Source organism: Balaenoptera musculus, chromosome 2 (assembly GCF_009873245.2).
Source record: "Balaenoptera musculus isolate JJ_BM4_2016_0621 chromosome 2, mBalMus1.pri.v3, whole genome shotgun sequence".
NCBI lineage: Eukaryota > Metazoa > Chordata > Mammalia > Artiodactyla > Balaenopteridae > Balaenoptera > Balaenoptera musculus.
Window position 1 is genome coordinate 172,882,235 of NC_045786.1, and position 17,507 is coordinate 172,899,741.

The window sequence follows — 17,507 nt, forward strand, 5'->3', positions numbered from 1 at the left end:
TGCATGAAGACCAGAGGCTGTGTGAGCACTCGGCATGATGCCCATATAGTAGGCGCTCCCCAAACGAGTTGTATCGGAAAACCCTAAAAGAGCTCTTTAAAAAGCACTTTTATTGCTAGACGTGTGAGATATTAAGTATTGCATCCACTTAATAATGATTGTTTAAGAAAGAATAAGATGCTTTATACAAGATCAGTTTGTACATATCATAACTGAACAATCCCAGTGGTGTGTCAGTTTAACCATTCTGCAAATCTGAAGCAGAAAGCTGGAGTGCTCTATTAAGGACACTATGTTATGCGATGTTTTCCAAATTTGTTTTCAAGTCTCACAACGGTGTTATAAGGAAGCACCAAGTCATGATGTACTAATAGAATAAACTCATCCAACAAGATAAATCTGGGAGATTGGTTACTGTACATAGTGAGTCAGTAAAGAGGTTGAATGTGGTTCCTAAAGACACCCGTCTATGCCCATTTCTCTTTATAGGTCACTGTGGCAAACATTATTCTCTTCAAGGCTAAAAACAAAAAAAGCTTTCAGCATCTTGATGAATTAATCTCTGAATCAGAAAAACAGTTAAGTTTGGTCTAAGTGAATATTCCATATGTACTAATATGGTATTCCATATGTACTAAATGAATATTCCGTATGTACTAAGTGAATATTCCATACGTACTAAGCTGGTAAAAAAATGGTATTTTTTCATCAACAAATATTCCTCCTCTTCTCCTTCACCTCCTGGATTGTCCCACTGTTCCCACTCGCTCCCTTGGTGACCGGATCCAGGCTTTAGAGACCATCAGCTAAGGACTGCCAAATACATGCTGGTGGGCCAGACTTCTCTCCAGACCTGATTATTCAACTGCCTCCCAGACATTTCCTGTAAATGCCTAATAGACACCCCACACCCAACATGCTCAAAAGTGAACTCCTGGTCCTCCTTTCAAGACCTGCTCTTCTCCAGCCTTTTCGTCTCAGTTCATGGCACTTCCATCCTCCGGCTGCTTATGCGTATTGCGGAGTCATTCTTGACTCCCCCATTTCTCCCACGAGGTCTGCTGGGAAATTCCACTGGCTTTGGCTTTACCTTCAGAAAACAACTACGATTCTCTAGCCCTTTTTCTGGGGGTGGCGGGCCTGCACTGTGTGGCTCGTGGGATTTTAGTTCCCTGACCAGGGATCGAACCCGGCAGTGAAGCTCAGAGTCCTAACCACTGGACGGCCAGGGAATTCCTTCTTTACACTTTCTTAACCTCAACTGCTACCACTCCCTGAGCAAGCCTCCGTCGCCCTTGGCCTGGATGAACACCGCTAACCTCTGAAGTGGACTCCCCGTCCACTCTTGTCTCCTTTAGTCTACACTCAAGCCAGCAAACAAATGGATTCTTTTTTTTTTTTATTCTTTTATTTTTGGCTTCGTTGGGTCTTTGTTGCTGCGCGCCGGCTTTCTCTAGTTGTGGCGAGCGGGGGCTACTCTTCGTTGCGGTGCGCGGGCTTCTCATTGCTGTTGCTTCTCTTGTTGTGGAGCACGGGTTCTGGGTGCACAGGCCTCAGTAGTTGTGGCACACGGGCTCAGTAGCTGTGGCGCGCAGGCTTAGTTGCTCCGCGGCATGTGGGATCTTCCCGGATCAGGGCTCGAACCCGTATTCCCTGGATTGGCAGGTGGATTCTTAACCACTGCGCCACCAGGGAAGTCCACAAATGGATTCTTAAACCCTGCAATGGCTTCCCCGCTCACTCTGCTCCAGCCACACTGGCTGTCTCACTATTCCATAACATGCTATGCACACTCCTGCCTTGGGGGCCCTGGGGGGCTTTTTCCTCTGCTTGGGCAGCTCTTTCCCCAGATCTTCCCATGGTCCACTCCGTCACCCCTTTCAAGTCTTTGCTGAAATGTCACCTCTCAAGGAGACTTATCTTCGCCACCACATTTTAAACTGCGAGCTACTCAGCACGCTCCCAACCCCCCTTATCTCGCTCTACTTCTTTTTCCTAGTACAATCATGGCATGATTTACTTATTCATGTTGATTGTTTATCTTCTGTCTTCTCCTTACAAGAATATAAACTCCATGAGTGAGGGATTTATGTTTTCTGATGTATCCCAAAGGCTACAACAGAGTGGCATATGTGGGCGCTCAAATACATATTCGAGGAGACAAAGAATTTTAACAAGGTCTCTCATATGTTGGAGTGTGCGTAACAATCTTACTGAAAGGCAGCAGTGCATCCTAAAAGATAAACATCAATACAATTAGCATATGCTGATAAATACCAAAAGAAGATAACATTTTAGTATAGTACACAGGACAAATGAAAGCTCAGAGAAGTGCCAAAGAAGTTTAGAGTGGTAATTTTTAAATTTGGGGGGAAGGTGGTCACACCTCTTTGAAAATCTGATGAAAGCTATAGACTCCGATGATATAATGAACATGTACACAAAATTTTGAATACTATTACAAGATGTTCAAACACTCCCTGATGCCAGCTATGAATCCTGAATGGAGAATCCTTGGTTTCAAGGATTGTTTTATCACCCAGGGCTTGGGAAAGGCTTGGTGAAGATGGGACTCAAACTAGTTCTTAAAGAATAGGCTATGAAGAGGAAACAAGAGGAAGGTCTTTCCAAGCAAGAGAAAGGGCTAAGGGTGATGGCAGAACAGTCTGACTGGAATGGAGGATTCATGCAAAATGTAAGGACAGGCTGAGAATTGCTTGGTGTATGACTTAAATAACATGGATATTCAAAGTCTTTGAGAGTGTTTGGAAAAAAGAATGTAACGTCTAAAGCATTGTTTTAAGAAAATTAATTTGGTAGTTGTTTATAGGACGAAAGTTGAGAGAAAAAAGTGAAATTAAGGAAATACTCATGAAGCTATAATGATTCAACTTTGAAGATGTGGAAAGGGAACTGATAAGGTTTAGAGGCGGATGAATTTGAGGCATGAATCCATGTAGAAATGCCTGGTTTGAAACTGAAAATCAGAAATAACTTTAGGTCAGGCCCAGTTATATAAATTTGGTGTTATTTATTGAATCTATGAGTGTGGGGGGAAAAATGACAAGAGAAAAAGTATTAAGAATAGAGATTATTCAAAGGCTTTGGATGGGACAAAGTGAACAGCCTATTATTACTGTGATCTCAATAAAATGTTAAATTTATGTAGAATAAAACCTTAATAGAAGACTAAGGTATACAGGTATTATGGGTAATTGAAAATTGGTAGTTAATTTGAGGGCTGCTAATATAATTTTTATGTTTTAATTTTTGCTTGCTGAGTTTTTTTTTTTCCCTCCAAAATGTATTACGCTTTTTTCCCCTTGATAACTAGGGAACACAGCTGACTTATTTTTAGATGATTCAGGATGTCACTATCCCTCGAGGAGAGTATACACATTTTCAATGTAAAATAACATGGTTATAGGAAATTGGAATAAATCCATGGGACCGCAGAATACATCCTGGCCATGTTAAAAGGCTTCTGATATCTTTTTGACCTTTAGCAGAAGACAGATAACATCAAAACAATTGTAACACAAAATTTTAGGTGTTTTAGGTATCTATTCTTTTTTTAAAATTTATTTATGTATTAATTTTGGCTGCGTTGGGTCTTCGTTGATGCGCGCAGGCTTTCTCTAGTTGCGGGCGGGGCTCCTCTTCGTTGCGGTGCGCAGGCTGGTCATTGTGGTGGTTTCCTTGTTGCGGAGCACGGGCTCTAGGCACGCGGGCTCAGTAGTTGTGGCACGTGGGCTCAGTAGTTGTGGTGCATGGGCTTAGTTGCTCTGCGGCATGTGGGATTTTCCCAGAGCAGGGCTCAAACTCGTATCCCCTGCATTGGCAGACGGATTCTTAACAACTGCGCCACCAGGGAAGCCCATAGGTATCTATTCTTTAAGTAGGATTTACTCCAGTGCTTTTTTGCCAGCATGTACAAAGGATACAGGATGTTACTGTCAAATGCATTATTACATCATTGGCACAGTTTCCACTGTCATTACCTGCTTATGTATGTAAGATGTTTAGGATTCAGACTCCTCTTTAGAACCTACCGCCCTCTACTTCTTTTGTGACACTCCAGCTATGATTTGTACTTAAAGGGATAAATCATTCTTCGTGTAACAGATGTTGGCTCCCCACCACCCCTACCTGAAATTCTATCAGGATATTTCTGTCACTTTAGAAACTTTCGTATTCTACTGCAACATGCCAAGAAACCCAGCTACAAAACGGTGATTGTTTAATCTGCAACACGTGTGCCGGCCTTACAATTTGTTTTTCTGCCTTACAATCTAGACCTAGTACAGTATATCCACACAACTATGCCTAGTGAACAATTCTGCAGATTCCACTTGAGCCTTAAAAAAAACCAAACAAACAAAAAAAACAGCCTCCAACTTTACTAAGAGCTCTTCATAAACTGTTGAGCAAGAGAAGTGAATCATGCTTAGATTCAGTCTCTGGTTCCCAAAGCCATTTCCCGACCTGACCCGACCCCTCCCTTCTCTAAACACCTGGTGGAGACAAATTTAAGAAACAGAAGCGCCAACACAACCTGCTTTCCTTAAAATTAGCCAATGCTCACTACAGATAGGTATTCAGATATTTGACTTGCAAACACAGATGCTGTGTATCTATACGCTCCTCTCCCCTCCACCCCACCTTAAAAAAAAACCAAAACAAAACATGGTGAAGCGGAAAACTGAGGTCCTTCAGTACCTTCTCGGAAACTGACTCGGGGAGGTGCACAGGGGTTTCCTGACCCGGGCATCCAGACGACTGTGCGGGGTGGCCGAGGGGAGACCCCAGAACAGGGGGACCGGCCCTCTCCCGGACTCGGAGCTCCCCCGCACCCTCCTGCGGGTGGAACACTGGGGCTTGAGCGCTCGGTTCACGGCACCCCACGTGCTGACCCCGAATCTGCGGCGGCACAGAGGGCTCTCTCCTCCGCTCCTCGGGGTCCCGGGACCTCTCAGGACAGGGCCCGAGGCAGCCGAGGAGGCCGCCGCGAGCTCCCTTCAGCGGCGCCGACCGCAGCACCGCCGCGGCTTCCCCTTGCCGGCTCAGCCCGGCCGGGGCGGCGGAGTAGGCGGCACCGCTAGGCCGCCCTCGGACCCCGGACAGCAACACCTGCGCCACAACGGGGTGGCCCGGAGGCCCCGCCCGCGGGAGGAGCCTGCGGACGCCCTGCAGCGTGGAGCGCGCCAGGTGAGCACGCCTGCGCAGTCGGGCCGTAAACAAGCCCGCCCCTTCTCCTCGCCGGCCTCCTCGGGGCCGGCTCGCGGGTGGGAGGGGCCAGGAGGAAGGGGCGGGGGGAGGGCGAGAGCCCAGGACGGCGCCTGCGCGGTGGGCGTGATCCGGGCACTTAGGGCAGGATGAACGCTGCTTTCCAAGATGGCGACGGAGGGAGGAGGGAAGGAGATGAACGAGATTAAGACCCAATTCACCACCCGGGAAGGTCTGTACAAGCTGCTGCCGCACTCGGAGTACAGCCGGCCCAACCGGGTGCCCTTCAACTCGCAGGGATCCAACCCTGTCCGCGTCTCCTTCGTAAACCTCAACGACCAGTCTGGCAACGGCGACCGCCTCTGCTTCAATGTGGGCCGGGAGCTCTACTTCTATATCTACAAGGGGGTCCGCAAGGTACCGACCCGGGCGTCACCGGGGCTCGCCAGCGGCGTGGGCAGAGGCCAGGAGCAGGGCGGTGACAGCGGGGGCCAGGGTGACCGATGGGCTGGCCGTCGCTCTTACTTTTGAGTGGGCCGGTAACTCCACTGGAGTGCTCCTGAGGAAGGGGGATTCGGGAGTGAGGAGGGTGGTGGCGGTGGTGTTTCGTGGGGGGGGCGGTGGAACGGGACCGCGGGGTGCGGGGCTCCGGCTGGGAGGCCCCAGAAAGGGCCGGCTGCCGCCCCTGCGGGTCCGTCAGGCTCTGACACGGCCCGGGAGCGGGCCTGCGAGTCCCCGGAAGAGGTGGGGTGGCCGTCTGGTCTGCTGAGGCCGCCTCGCCTTCCAGGAGGGTGGAGAGTCTCGCTCTGGGTTAGAGACCAGGGACGCGGGGCGGCTTGGGAAGATCTGTAAGGCGGAACCGGGGCTGGGAAGCGGAGGACTTGAGACTAGGTCAGAAAGGACCTGCTCGGCACGAAGGGCTACTCCACCTGCTGCCACACTGACACTTCCTAGGAGCCTCTCCTTCTGGTGTTAACACTTTGTTTCCAAAAACATCCGAGGGAGGACGGCTGTCACTGCCTCCTCGAAGGGAACCTTCTCCTGAGAGACTGTTAAAGAGGGTCCTCCTGTCCCTTATAGGTATGGGAAGGGCTGAGTACTACTACAGTTAAGAGGTCCAGAAGATGTTTCCAGTGGACTGGGCTGGTTCATAGGGGTTGTGTGTGAGCGTGCCCAGATCAGTCTTGTCCAACAAGTAAGACTGTGTCCGAAACAGGGAGGGATATGCCTCAAAAGATACATCACAAGAACCATTATTCTTGGCGGGCGATTTAACAGTAATGCTGTCAAGCATGTAATCATCCTTTAAAAATATCTCTTAAAAAGAAGCAACTTATTAGAGCTGTTCTTTCATTGGCTACGTAACTTTGTTCTCATTGAGAACTGCTTACTTCTGAGATATGTGGTCTTTGAGTTGACTCTTGGAAGAGTGAGGAAATTACTGCCCTCCACAGTACCTGGGCGTGGGAGAAGGTGATAACAGATTAATTTATAAATAGTCAGTTAGTGTGAAAATAAATTGTATATATTGAAGGGTGGACATTTTCCAGGATTTACTATATCCAGAAGCAGTAGGTTTTTGCTTAGTTACAAGAACTAGGGATGTGACGGTGGTATCTAAATGTAACAAGTTGTCTCATTTGTTCGAGGGGAGTCTTTTTGTTAGCGTTTATGATAAGTGTACTACTGTGTTTGAGGTATCTTGTTATAAATTACTGAAAGTAAATCGCTTGACTTTACTTTTTCGGAATTGGAAAAGTGTGAAGTAGTTAGTAGTCTAGGAGCTGAAGTTTTAGTCCTATCCCCAACTTTGTCACTGACTTGTTCCGTGACCTTGTAAGAGTTACTTAACTTCTATCTGCAGCTCTTTAGAAAGAGAATATTGTGGTACACCCGTTGTGATTAATAGTATAATGACTGTAATGAACTTTAAAGCCCCGAAACACTCAGTAGATGTAAAATATAGTTAAAATAGTCATTAAGAGCATCTGTCAAACAGGAGCTGCTATCTTGACATTGATACAAGGACTGAAAGGATCAGCTTTTTCTCTGGTAACAAGTTTAGAATTTTAAGTTATTAAATGGAGTTACATAAAAATTTAAAAGTGCATAAAAACTAAATATATTAATGATTACTAGTGTAGATGTTACCTTTTTAAACAAGTTTTCTATTAAAGTATATTATTTCTGAAGCATTCTAGTGGCAAACCTTATCTGGATCTGGTAGCTCTGGTTTGCATCATAAAAACATGTCTCTTGCCTGGAAGTATCATAATAGTGTCCTCTTTTAGTGGGATACTGTTGAATGAAGGATAAACTAGGAGAGCTTTTCAAAGCTACAGCAAAAAATTATTTTAAACAAGACAAATCTTAAACATGTAGATTTGCCTTCAGCTGCATAATTTACTTGAGCACATTAACTTTTTTGTAAAGTTTCATTTTCATGTGGTAGTATCTTGTAGATACATTTGCATTATATGGTGGACGTTTCAACTGTCTCCTAGCCACTGTAATTTTTTTAAAAATTCGGTTTCCATGAATGAGTTTGCATTTATTTTTTGTTATTTCTGAATACAAGTGATTGTTTTTGTGACTTTTTTTCTGATTTTAAAACAGAGCAGATACTTTTCCTTAATCGAAAAACCAAATTTTACTTTTTGGGGTTAGGAGTTATAAATCTGTTTTTGACATTTGGTCGTTTTGACTCTTTAAAAATTTTTTTTCTTTGGGGCATATAAAGTTTTACAACAATTAATCAGATTATTTAGAACATTCAGAAGGTTTAAATTGGATGAATACATTCAACTTAAATCTGCATGTGAAATGAGTGGAAACTAGGTCTTTTTATTACTTTATTAAAGTATAGTTGATTTACAATATGATATTAGTTTCAGGTGTACAGCATGATGATTCAGTATTTTTACAGATTATACTCCATTAAATGTATAAGATAATGGCTGTAATTCCCCATTTTATGCAATATATCCTTGTTGCTTATCTATCTTATACATAATAATTTGTATCTCTTAATCCCAGATTTAGGAGGTAGTTTAAAATCTAAGCTAAGGAGTGTAATCTTCGTCCCTTTAAAACACTTACAGGTCAGTTTCTAGAGCTAGAAGGCACCTTCAGTTTATGGAATCTCACCCTTCAGAGAAAGCCAAGGCTAGAGAGCGTGTGCAAACCTGTGATGCAGTTTCTTTCTCATGGTAATGAATTCATGGTAAAGAAGCACAACTGAATCTAAAGAACTGTCTTAGTGAGAAGAGACTGATCTAGCTTTTCGGTTACACAGATAACCGAATACTCCAGGCACTTCAGAATTTACCCCAGCGTTTTACCCTGTGTTATCTCATTGAATCTTGCAATCCTGTGAGGTAGATGAAAACATCTTCTTTTCTTTTTCTTTTTTTTTTTCTTTTTTTTTTTGAATTTTTGAATTTTATTTTATTTTTTTATACAGGAGGTTCTTATTAGTTATCCATTTTATACATATTAGTGTATATATGTCAATCCCACTCTCCCAATTCATCACGCATCTTCTTTTCAAAACTGAAGTTCGGAGTAGGGTTTCTTGTGTGAGGACATCTAGTTTTGTGAATTTGTTTTGCTGAGCTAAAAATAATATGAACATTGATTTAATACGGAGGGTGAACTCAGCATTTCAGCAAAGATTTGAGTGACTACTATGGTAATAATTATACTAGGCAAGGGGATGTGGGGTAACCAAAGATGAGTGAGACACTGCCCCGCCTCCCAAAGAACTTTCAGCTACTAGCTTTCAGATCTCTTTATAGCATACTTTGCTTTCCTCTTTTTAAAAAAGAGGTGGTTTTAGGATAAAGATGCCAAAGGTACTGGGCTTATTGTACCAACCCTTTCATTTTATGGAGATCTGTTTTTACATAAATGCAAATGGCCACCATTCAGATCTAAGCTTAAACATCACTTCCTCAGCATGTCCTTTGAATTCGCAGGCTAGATCAGTTTTCCCTGTTACACGTTTTTATAGCATCCTGTACTTTGCCTTTCTAGCACTTTTCTCAATTTGTAATTCTCTGTCTCTTCTGTAAACAAAGCTCCCTTAGAATAGGATGTCTTTTCTGCTTTCTCTGTCTTCCTAGTGCCCAGCACAGCATCCAGCATAGAGTAGACCCCTACTGTTAATTTGTTGAGTGAATGACTGGATAAAGCGTCTCTGTCCATCTATGTCTTACTTTAAAAAGATCTTTAGGAGCTAAAAATCTGTTCAATTTTGGGCCCAAAAGTAACAGGTATTTTTAGTAGCTCACATCTTTTAAAAGACATTTTTATTTAATTTAAAAAAAATATTTTTTTTTTTTGCTGCGCTGCATGGCTTATGGGATCTTAGTTCCCCAACCAGGGATTGAACCCAGGCCCCTGGCAGTGAAAGCACAAAGTCCTAACCACTGGACTGCCAGGGAATTCCCAAAAGAGATTTAAAATTATTGGTAACAAATTTAGCTTCTTATAACTGGGAAATTATGTAGCAAGAGACAGTGAAGTAGTGGAAAGTAGACAAATGGTGCGGATTACTTTTGATCTACTTCTATCAAACCATGTTACCTACCAGATCTATGTACTGTCAAACAACTTTTCAAATTAAAAAAAATTGTTTTATTGAAGTATAGTTGATTTATAATGCATTAGTTTCTGGTGTACAGCAGAGTAATTCAGTTACACGTATATATACATATCCTTTTCATATTCTTTCCCATTATGGTTTATTACAGGATACTGAATATGGTTCCCTGTGCTATACAGTAGGACCTTGTTGTTTATCTATTGTATATATAGTAGTTTGTATCTGCTAATCCCAAACTCCTAACTTAACCCTCCATGGCCCCACCTTTTTTTTAATTGAATCAAGCAACTTTTTAAAGCTATACTCAGAATTACTTAACATTCAAATCAAAGAGCTTTTACTTTTTTCCCCCCATCTTAACATTCTAGGCCACAAGTGTTCTGTACAAATGTCCAGAGATTGAAGCAATTCCTACAATAGATGAAAGGTAGAATTGGATGGTGTCCAAGGCCTTTTCAACTCTTAAGGTTGTATAATTCTGTGCTCAATAATTTTTAAATGAAAATTCATCTTTGTACTGGGGAGATGTCTTCATGTCTTGGATTCTTTTCCTGCTTCTCTGAATGGGAATTGGGAAGAGTGAGGTGTGTTTTGAAAGCAAGTTGAACACATAGTGACTCTAGGTCTTTATGCTAGAAAAAGCGTGGGTACTCACCAGGCTGAGATGAAGCTGGAGCCAGAAGTTCAGTTAAGAATAACAGCTAAAGGGCCTTCCCTGGCGGTCCGGTGGAAGCAGACTCCGCGCTTCCACTGCAGGGGGTGCGGGTTCAATCCCTGGTCTAGGAACTAAGATCCCACGTGCCGCAAGATGCGGCCAAGAAGTAAATAAATAAAAATTAAAAAAAGAAATAGCAGCTAGAATATTTTTAGAGCTGGAGTTATCCAGGAGGGTAATGGGTTGACTTGAGAGAGAATGAGCATTCCATATAGGAAATATTCTGTCTCTTTATCAAAGACTGCAGGACTACCTGTTGGTGACTGAGGGATTCATGCTTTGTGTGGGAGGGGGAACTAGATGCCTTTTAAAGGTTTTTATCCACAGACTAGTTTTAGATACTGGATTGCTCCAGAGAGGATCACGTTCGCACCCTTCTCCCCATTTGTTATTTTCACATCTCTCTGCTCTCCATTTATTATTTAGAAAAAGGCTTAGAAGTCTAGAATTTTTTATATCAAATTTACTTTAAGAAATTTTGTACTTAATTTAGTAGGGCATTTGTGGAATTGGATGGGAATCTGTTATGTTTTGTTTTTGTTTTTCCCCATTAAAGGCCACTTAATGACTTCTGAAGTATTGATATAAAGATTTAGTTATTTGACTATAGCATCTTCTATACTGAGGGAAAAGCATGTTAATTTATCCCTTAAAGCAGGCTTGAGAAACTTTCATATGATACCTTGGTTCTCTTGACCTTGAAGAGGAGGATGGTGATGAGATTTTGAGAGACTCCATGGGTGGATGTAAGCAATGGTAAGAAGCTCCCAGAGTGTGTCAGTGAGATCCATGAGCTAGTCATGAGTGTCATTCTTTCAGCAAATATTTGTGGGGCACACCTACCAGATATGAGGTACTAGATATGTTTTAGATGCTGGGTATAGACAAGGTCTTGCCCTCAAGCGACTTGTCACCTATATTTATTAACATTGAGTTAATCATCTGGTGCCTTTATTTGTTTATTGTGCTCTGGTAGAAAACTTGAGCAAGAATCAAAACATAGTTAGTGGATTTTGTCACTGACTAGTTTGGCTATATGCCTAAAGAACCTTATTTTAAAAATAAATGTAGGGCTTCCCTGGTGGTGCAGTGGTTAAGAATCCGCCTCCCAATGCAGGAGACACGGGTTCAAGCCCTGGTCCGGGAAGATCCCACATGCTGCGGAGCAACTAAGCCCTTGCGCCACAGCTACTGAGCCTGTGCCCTAGAGCCCACGTGCCACAACTACTGAGCCCGTGTGCCACAACTACTGAAGCCCGCGTGCCTAGAACCCATGCTCCGCAACAAGAGAAGCCCATGCACTGCAACGAAGAGTAGCCCCCACTCGCTGCAACTAGGGAAAGCCCGTGAGCAGCAACGAAGACCCAGTGTGGCCAAAAATATATAAATAAAATAAATTAATTAAAAAAAATTTTTTTTAATAAAAATAAATGTAAAGATTTTTGTAGTCTGATATTTGATGTCTTAGAGAACAGTTTTATTTATATTTCAGCTAGGTTACTTTGTGCGGAAATAGGAAATGTCCTATTTGTTTATTTAGGAATAGATATCAAAAATAGAAATAAATTGGCAGACATTCTCAGTTTTAATTTTCAGGACATTAATAATTCAGAATATCAATGACAAGTTATCCTCTGAACATTTGGCATCTATTTTTCATAATAGAGTGCAAGATGCATATTGCTTTGAAAAAAGTAATCCTCATTCATCAAGTGTTTATTGCTGAATTGTTACATACAAGTTACTACTGTCTGCTATGGGTGATGTGAGGGTAAATTAAGACACTCCCTGTCTGTAAGGAGCTTGTATTTTTGTCTTGATAATTGTAAGGTAAAGTAGAAGGTGTGTGCTCAGCGCATGGCATAAGCAGTATAGGCATCAGGTGGAATTAAGGAGTAAAGGTGAAATGAAGAGGTATTTCTCTGCCTAGTGGAAGAATTTTGGGTTGGATTTCAAATAGATGATTTTTCCCGAAATGTTGTGTACAGATCACATTTTTGTAAATTTCAAAATGGGTAGCCTTGTATTTCTTTTTTTTTTTAATATAGATTTATTTATTTATTTATTTATTTTTGGCTGTGTTGGGTCTTCGTTGCTGCGCGCGGGCTTTCTGTAGTTGCAGCGAACAGGGGCTGCTCTTCGTTGCGGTGTGCGGGCTTCTCACTGCGGTGGCTTCTCTTGTTGCGCAGCACGGGTTCTAGGCACGCGGGCTTCAGTAGCTGCAGCGCGTGGGCTCAGTAGTTGTGGGTCACGGGCTCTAGAGCTCAGGCTAAGTAGTTGTGGCACACGGGCTTAGTTGCTCCACAGCATGTGGGATCTTCCTGGACCAGGGCTCGAACCCGTGTCCCCTGCATTGGCAGGTGGATTCTTAACCACTGCGCCACCAGGGAAGTCCTGTTTTATGTATAGTAGTGTGTATATGTCAGTCCCAATCTTCCAATTTATCCCTCCCCCCGACTCTTTTAGCATTTTTCTCAACTTCACAGCTTCTCTTCCAATTGGTAATTTGTAAACTGAGTAATGTTTTGCATTGTCAATTCTATTTTGTAATATGGAATTTTTAAAAGTAGGGTACATTGTACTAAAAACAGGCCAAGTCAGTCTGTGCTACATTTTATCTTGTTTTGTAGCAGTAGGAAAATGTACTTGAAACTGTAGATTTTATGAGAAAGAAGCAAGAACCATTCACGAGGAAGGAATTTTTAAGGTTTTTGTATTTTAAAGTAAGAATAGGAATATTTTAATGTATTTTCAAGTAACCACATTGTAGGTTATCCCTGTGACCTTAAGCTGTTTCTCCTTTGGTTGGTTCACAGCCGGCTCACTGTTGGGCTGTGTGTGTTTTTTTGTTTTCCTGCTGCAGCAAAACTGGTACAGGTGCTCATTCTCTGCTTACTTTGAGCTTTGTTTCAGAGGCTCTGACATGTCTTTTTTTTTTTTTTTTTTTAATTTTATTTATTTATTTATTTTTGGCTGTGTTGGGTCTTCGTTTCTGTGCGAGGGCTTTCTCTAGTTGTGGCAAGTGGGGGCCACTCTTCATCGCGGTACGCGGACCTCTCACTATCGCGGCCTCTCTTGTTGCAGAGCACAGGCTCCAGGCGCGCAGGCTCAGTAATTGTGGCTCACGGGCCTAGTTGCTCCGCGGCATGTGGGATCTTCCCAGACCAGGGCTCGAACCCGTGTCCCCTGCACTGGCAGGCAGATTCTCAACCGCTGTGCCACCAGGGAAGCCCTCTGACATGTCTTAATGCTTCATTTAATAGATATTTGAGTGGTTTTATGTGAAAAGCAGTATACTAGACTATGGGAAATCAAAGAAGTATAAGTCATTATCCCTGACCTTAAGAGGATTATCTTCTAACCAAGGAGACAAGATATCCACACACTCATTTATTCTATCAAGATCCGAGTGCCTGCTCTATATTGTTGTTGAGACAGAATCTCTGCCGTCAGGGAGCTCACAGTCCAGTAGGATAATGAATGGCTTGTCCATCCACCTAACGTTTATTGGACCTATAGGCCCAAAGACAAATAAGACAGTCCCTGGCCTAAGGTGACTACAATCTAGTGGTAAGATGGATGAGTAAATAGTGGTGAGATGTACGGTGTCTGCTATTTTAGACAGTATTCACTTCTTAGGGCTTTTTTTTTTTTTGCCACACCATGCGGCTTGTGGGATCTTAGTTCCCTGACCAGGGATTGAACCCAGGCCCTCCACAGTGAGAGCACCGAGTCCTAACCACTGGACCGCTGGGGAATTCCCTAGGACTTCTTAATCTGATTGGAATTTAGGAGGTATGTCAACCTAGATGGAAAGAAATATTTTACATCCTTATTTTTAACTGAACTTCTAACTGAATTTTAACATGTTCTTCAATTATGAATATAGGCAACAAATCACAGTAGTAACAGACCTGTGACTTTATTACCAGTGAAAATCACAGATGTTTGCATATCACATTATGGTTGTTGCAGACATATCAAATATCATTTGTACTCATCACTGCTTTGAAATTACAGTAGTTAGTGGATCTGCTGCTAGAGCCTGTTATTCAATGTGAAATAAACTTTAAAAAATCCTAAATTTGTTTAATGTAGTACAACTGTATTTTTTTTTTAAAAGCACTTTTCTTTTTTATAGCTACTTTATTTATTTATTTTATTTTATTTTTGGCTGTGTTGGGTCTTCGGTTCATGCGAGGGCTTTCTCTAGTTGAGGCAAGTGGGGGCCACTCTTCATCGCGGTGCGCGGGCCTTTCACTATCGCGGCCCCTCCCGTTGCGGGGCACAGGCTCCAGACGCGCAGGCTCAGTAGTTGTGGCTCACGGGCCCAGCTGCTCCGTGGCATGTGGGATCTTCCCAGACCAGGGCTCGAACCCGTGTCCCCTGCATTAGCAGGCAGATTCTCAACCACTGCGCCACCAGGGAAGCCCCAGTACAACTGTATTTTAATATAATTGATCTCCTTTGTAATCTTTTGTATTTAAAAACGTTATTTTGAGAAGGAGTCCATGCACAGAAAGTTTCAGCACCCTGATTAGATGTCTTGGCTTACCTTCTTTAGTGTCATGTGTGTGATGGAATGCGAGGAGGGTAGCTGGTTTCTTCTGTCAGGTGAAACTTTTAGCTCCCTGGAGAGGTCTTTGTGGTGCTTGTGGTGGTGTAATATTTTCCAAAGCAGTTGAATATGTAGAATTCTGAGTTGGTTGTGCCATGTGCTTCCTTTCGTTTTCCTCCTCATCATTCTTTGCCCTTGCTGTGCTAAACAGAGGGAGAAATACAAGAACTACTCTACCAGATTGACTCTGTGTTCCTTTTGGTTCAGATGATTGATTACATTGTAATGTTTGTTTGTCTCAAACGCAGTGGCAACTTAGGTTTTAACAAGGTGACATTTGAACTGAATTCTTATGGGTGGGTGCACTGAGGGGGAGAGGATTCCGAACCAGGGAACTGGAAGCCCAAGGCCTAAGGCTGTGGCATTTGATGGCTCCTCCTGAAAGTTGTGAGCCGCTCTGTGAGGGCGGAAGCTTGTGCCAGTCTTGGGAGGATAAGATTATCTTCCTTAGTGGTGATCGTTTAACTGTTGGCTATATCCTAGCTTCTAAAACTTTCAGTATGATTTTTTTTAATGTATTTTCTTTCTTTTGGTACTACTTCTGAGGTGATGTACTATGTTAGTGTATTATCCTCCTTCAAGATTCCTAGTGTATTATCCTCTTTCAGGACTCAAGCTATCAGATTGTGTCACCACCACCTGTCATTGGACCCTCATCACTTTCCTTCAGTTCTCCTGCCACCCACTGCTCTCTCCAGCACACTGCTGTCTTAAATGCTGTGGCTAATCGCTTTAACTTCCTTTGCACACACACTCTGTTCTAGCCCTGACTGAATCAAATTTTACAGCAATCATGTTGTTATTCCCTCCATCTTAAGAAAGAAGGGGAGAACCCTTTTCTGGCCCCCACCCACTCCCTACAGGTCCTTTGCCTGGGGCAGCTACTGCCCCATTTCTCAGCAGCTGCTTAGAGCAAAGCTCCTCTAGTTGTCTGGACCCTTCGAAGTGTGGTCCACAGACAAGCACCATCAGCGTCGTCACCTGGGAGCTTGTTGGAAGTTCAGAATTGGGCCCCACTCCAGACTTACTGAATCCAAATCCACCTTCTAGGAGGGTCCCCAGCTGACTCATGTGCTCACTAAAGTTGGAGAGGCGGTGGTCTTTACAGCTTTCTCTCTTTTACCGCCTCTTCAGACTTAATCCAGTCAAATTATTGTACCTTCCTGCCCTCTATTGTAAGTGTCCAATTCATTTTTTTTTTTTTAGTAAATTTACCGAGTCGTGCAACTGTTACTGTAATCCAGTTTTAGTACGTGAGAGATCTTTTTAGAGTTTAATTTTGTGTAAGTTTCAGTTACGCTGGATGCATGAGTTCTAGAGATCTGCGGTATAGCATACTGCCTGTAGTTGGCAGTACAGGATGTGTACGTCAAAATGTGTTAAGAGGGTAGATCTCATATTAAGTGTTCTTACTACAAAAAACAAAGACAAAAATGAAGGGACACAAGGGAACTTTGAGAGGTGTTAGGTATGTTTGTTACCTCGATTGTGGTCATGGTGTCATGGGTGCTTGCATATGTCCAGGCTCATCACATCGTACACATTTAACATGTGCAGTTCTTTGTATATCATTATACCTTTATAAAGCTGTCAAAAATGCATTTTTTGTGTGTTTTAATTCTGTAAAACATTTATGTGGCTCTAACATCGGAACTATAAAACAAGGTAATATTCAGAGACCTCTAGTTTCCGTTTCTGTCCGACCCCTCACTCAGTTCCCTTCCTCTCCCTATAGTCATTTTATTTGTTTCTGACTCATCCTTCTCTTATTGTAAGAATAAGATGATATTTGAGCAGAGATTTGAAGGAATTGAAGGAGCATACTGTGTATGGTATTTTGCATCTTGTTTTCTTCTGCTTAATGGTATATACTGAAGATTTTCCATATTAGTAAACAGAGAGCTTCTTCCCTCTTTCTTATAATTGCTTTATACTCCATGCTGTGGATGTACCATAATTTATTTAACCAGATGACTCTCGACTGTTAATATTTTTTAAATTACAAATAATGCTGCAGTGAATAACTTTGCGTATATATTATTTTGCACAGCGGCAGGTATATCTGTAGTACGTATTTCCAGAGGAGATACTGCTGAGTCAAAGGGTAAATGCATATATGTTTTCAATAGATGTCATCAAACTGCCCTCCACAGGGAGGGGTTGTACTAATTTGTGTTGCATCACAGCCACCGCCTCACCAACAGTGTGTCACCAACTTTTGCATTTGATCTGATAGGTGAGAAATTAGTATAAGTTTGTTTTTTCCTTGTACCAAGTGAGGTTGCGCATCTTTCTATATATTAAGACTGAAATGTATTTCTTTTTCTATGAATCGTTTCGTA

General features: G+C 42.5%; 1 protein-coding gene across 12 annotated transcripts in view; it reads left to right on the plus strand.

Annotated features, from left to right (window-relative positions):
• Window positions 1-5,354: 5,354 nt before the first annotated feature.
• WDR20 (WD repeat domain 20) overlaps window positions 5,355-17,507 on the plus strand; it is a 67,378-nt gene continuing 55,225 nt past the window's right edge. For 9 of the 12 annotated variants that reach the window (XM_036842996.1, XM_036842998.1, XM_036842999.1 and 6 more), the window contains exon 1: window positions 5,364-5,643. In XM_036842996.1, coding sequence (XP_036698891.1) covers window positions 5,395-5,643 — 249 coding nt within the window. In that variant the 5' untranslated portion in view covers window positions 5,364-5,394. Of the gene's footprint in view, window positions 5,644-17,507 lie in introns of all 12 variants that reach the window. The other 3 variants (XM_036842990.1, XM_036842991.1, XM_036842988.1) reach the window with 2 other exon arrangements.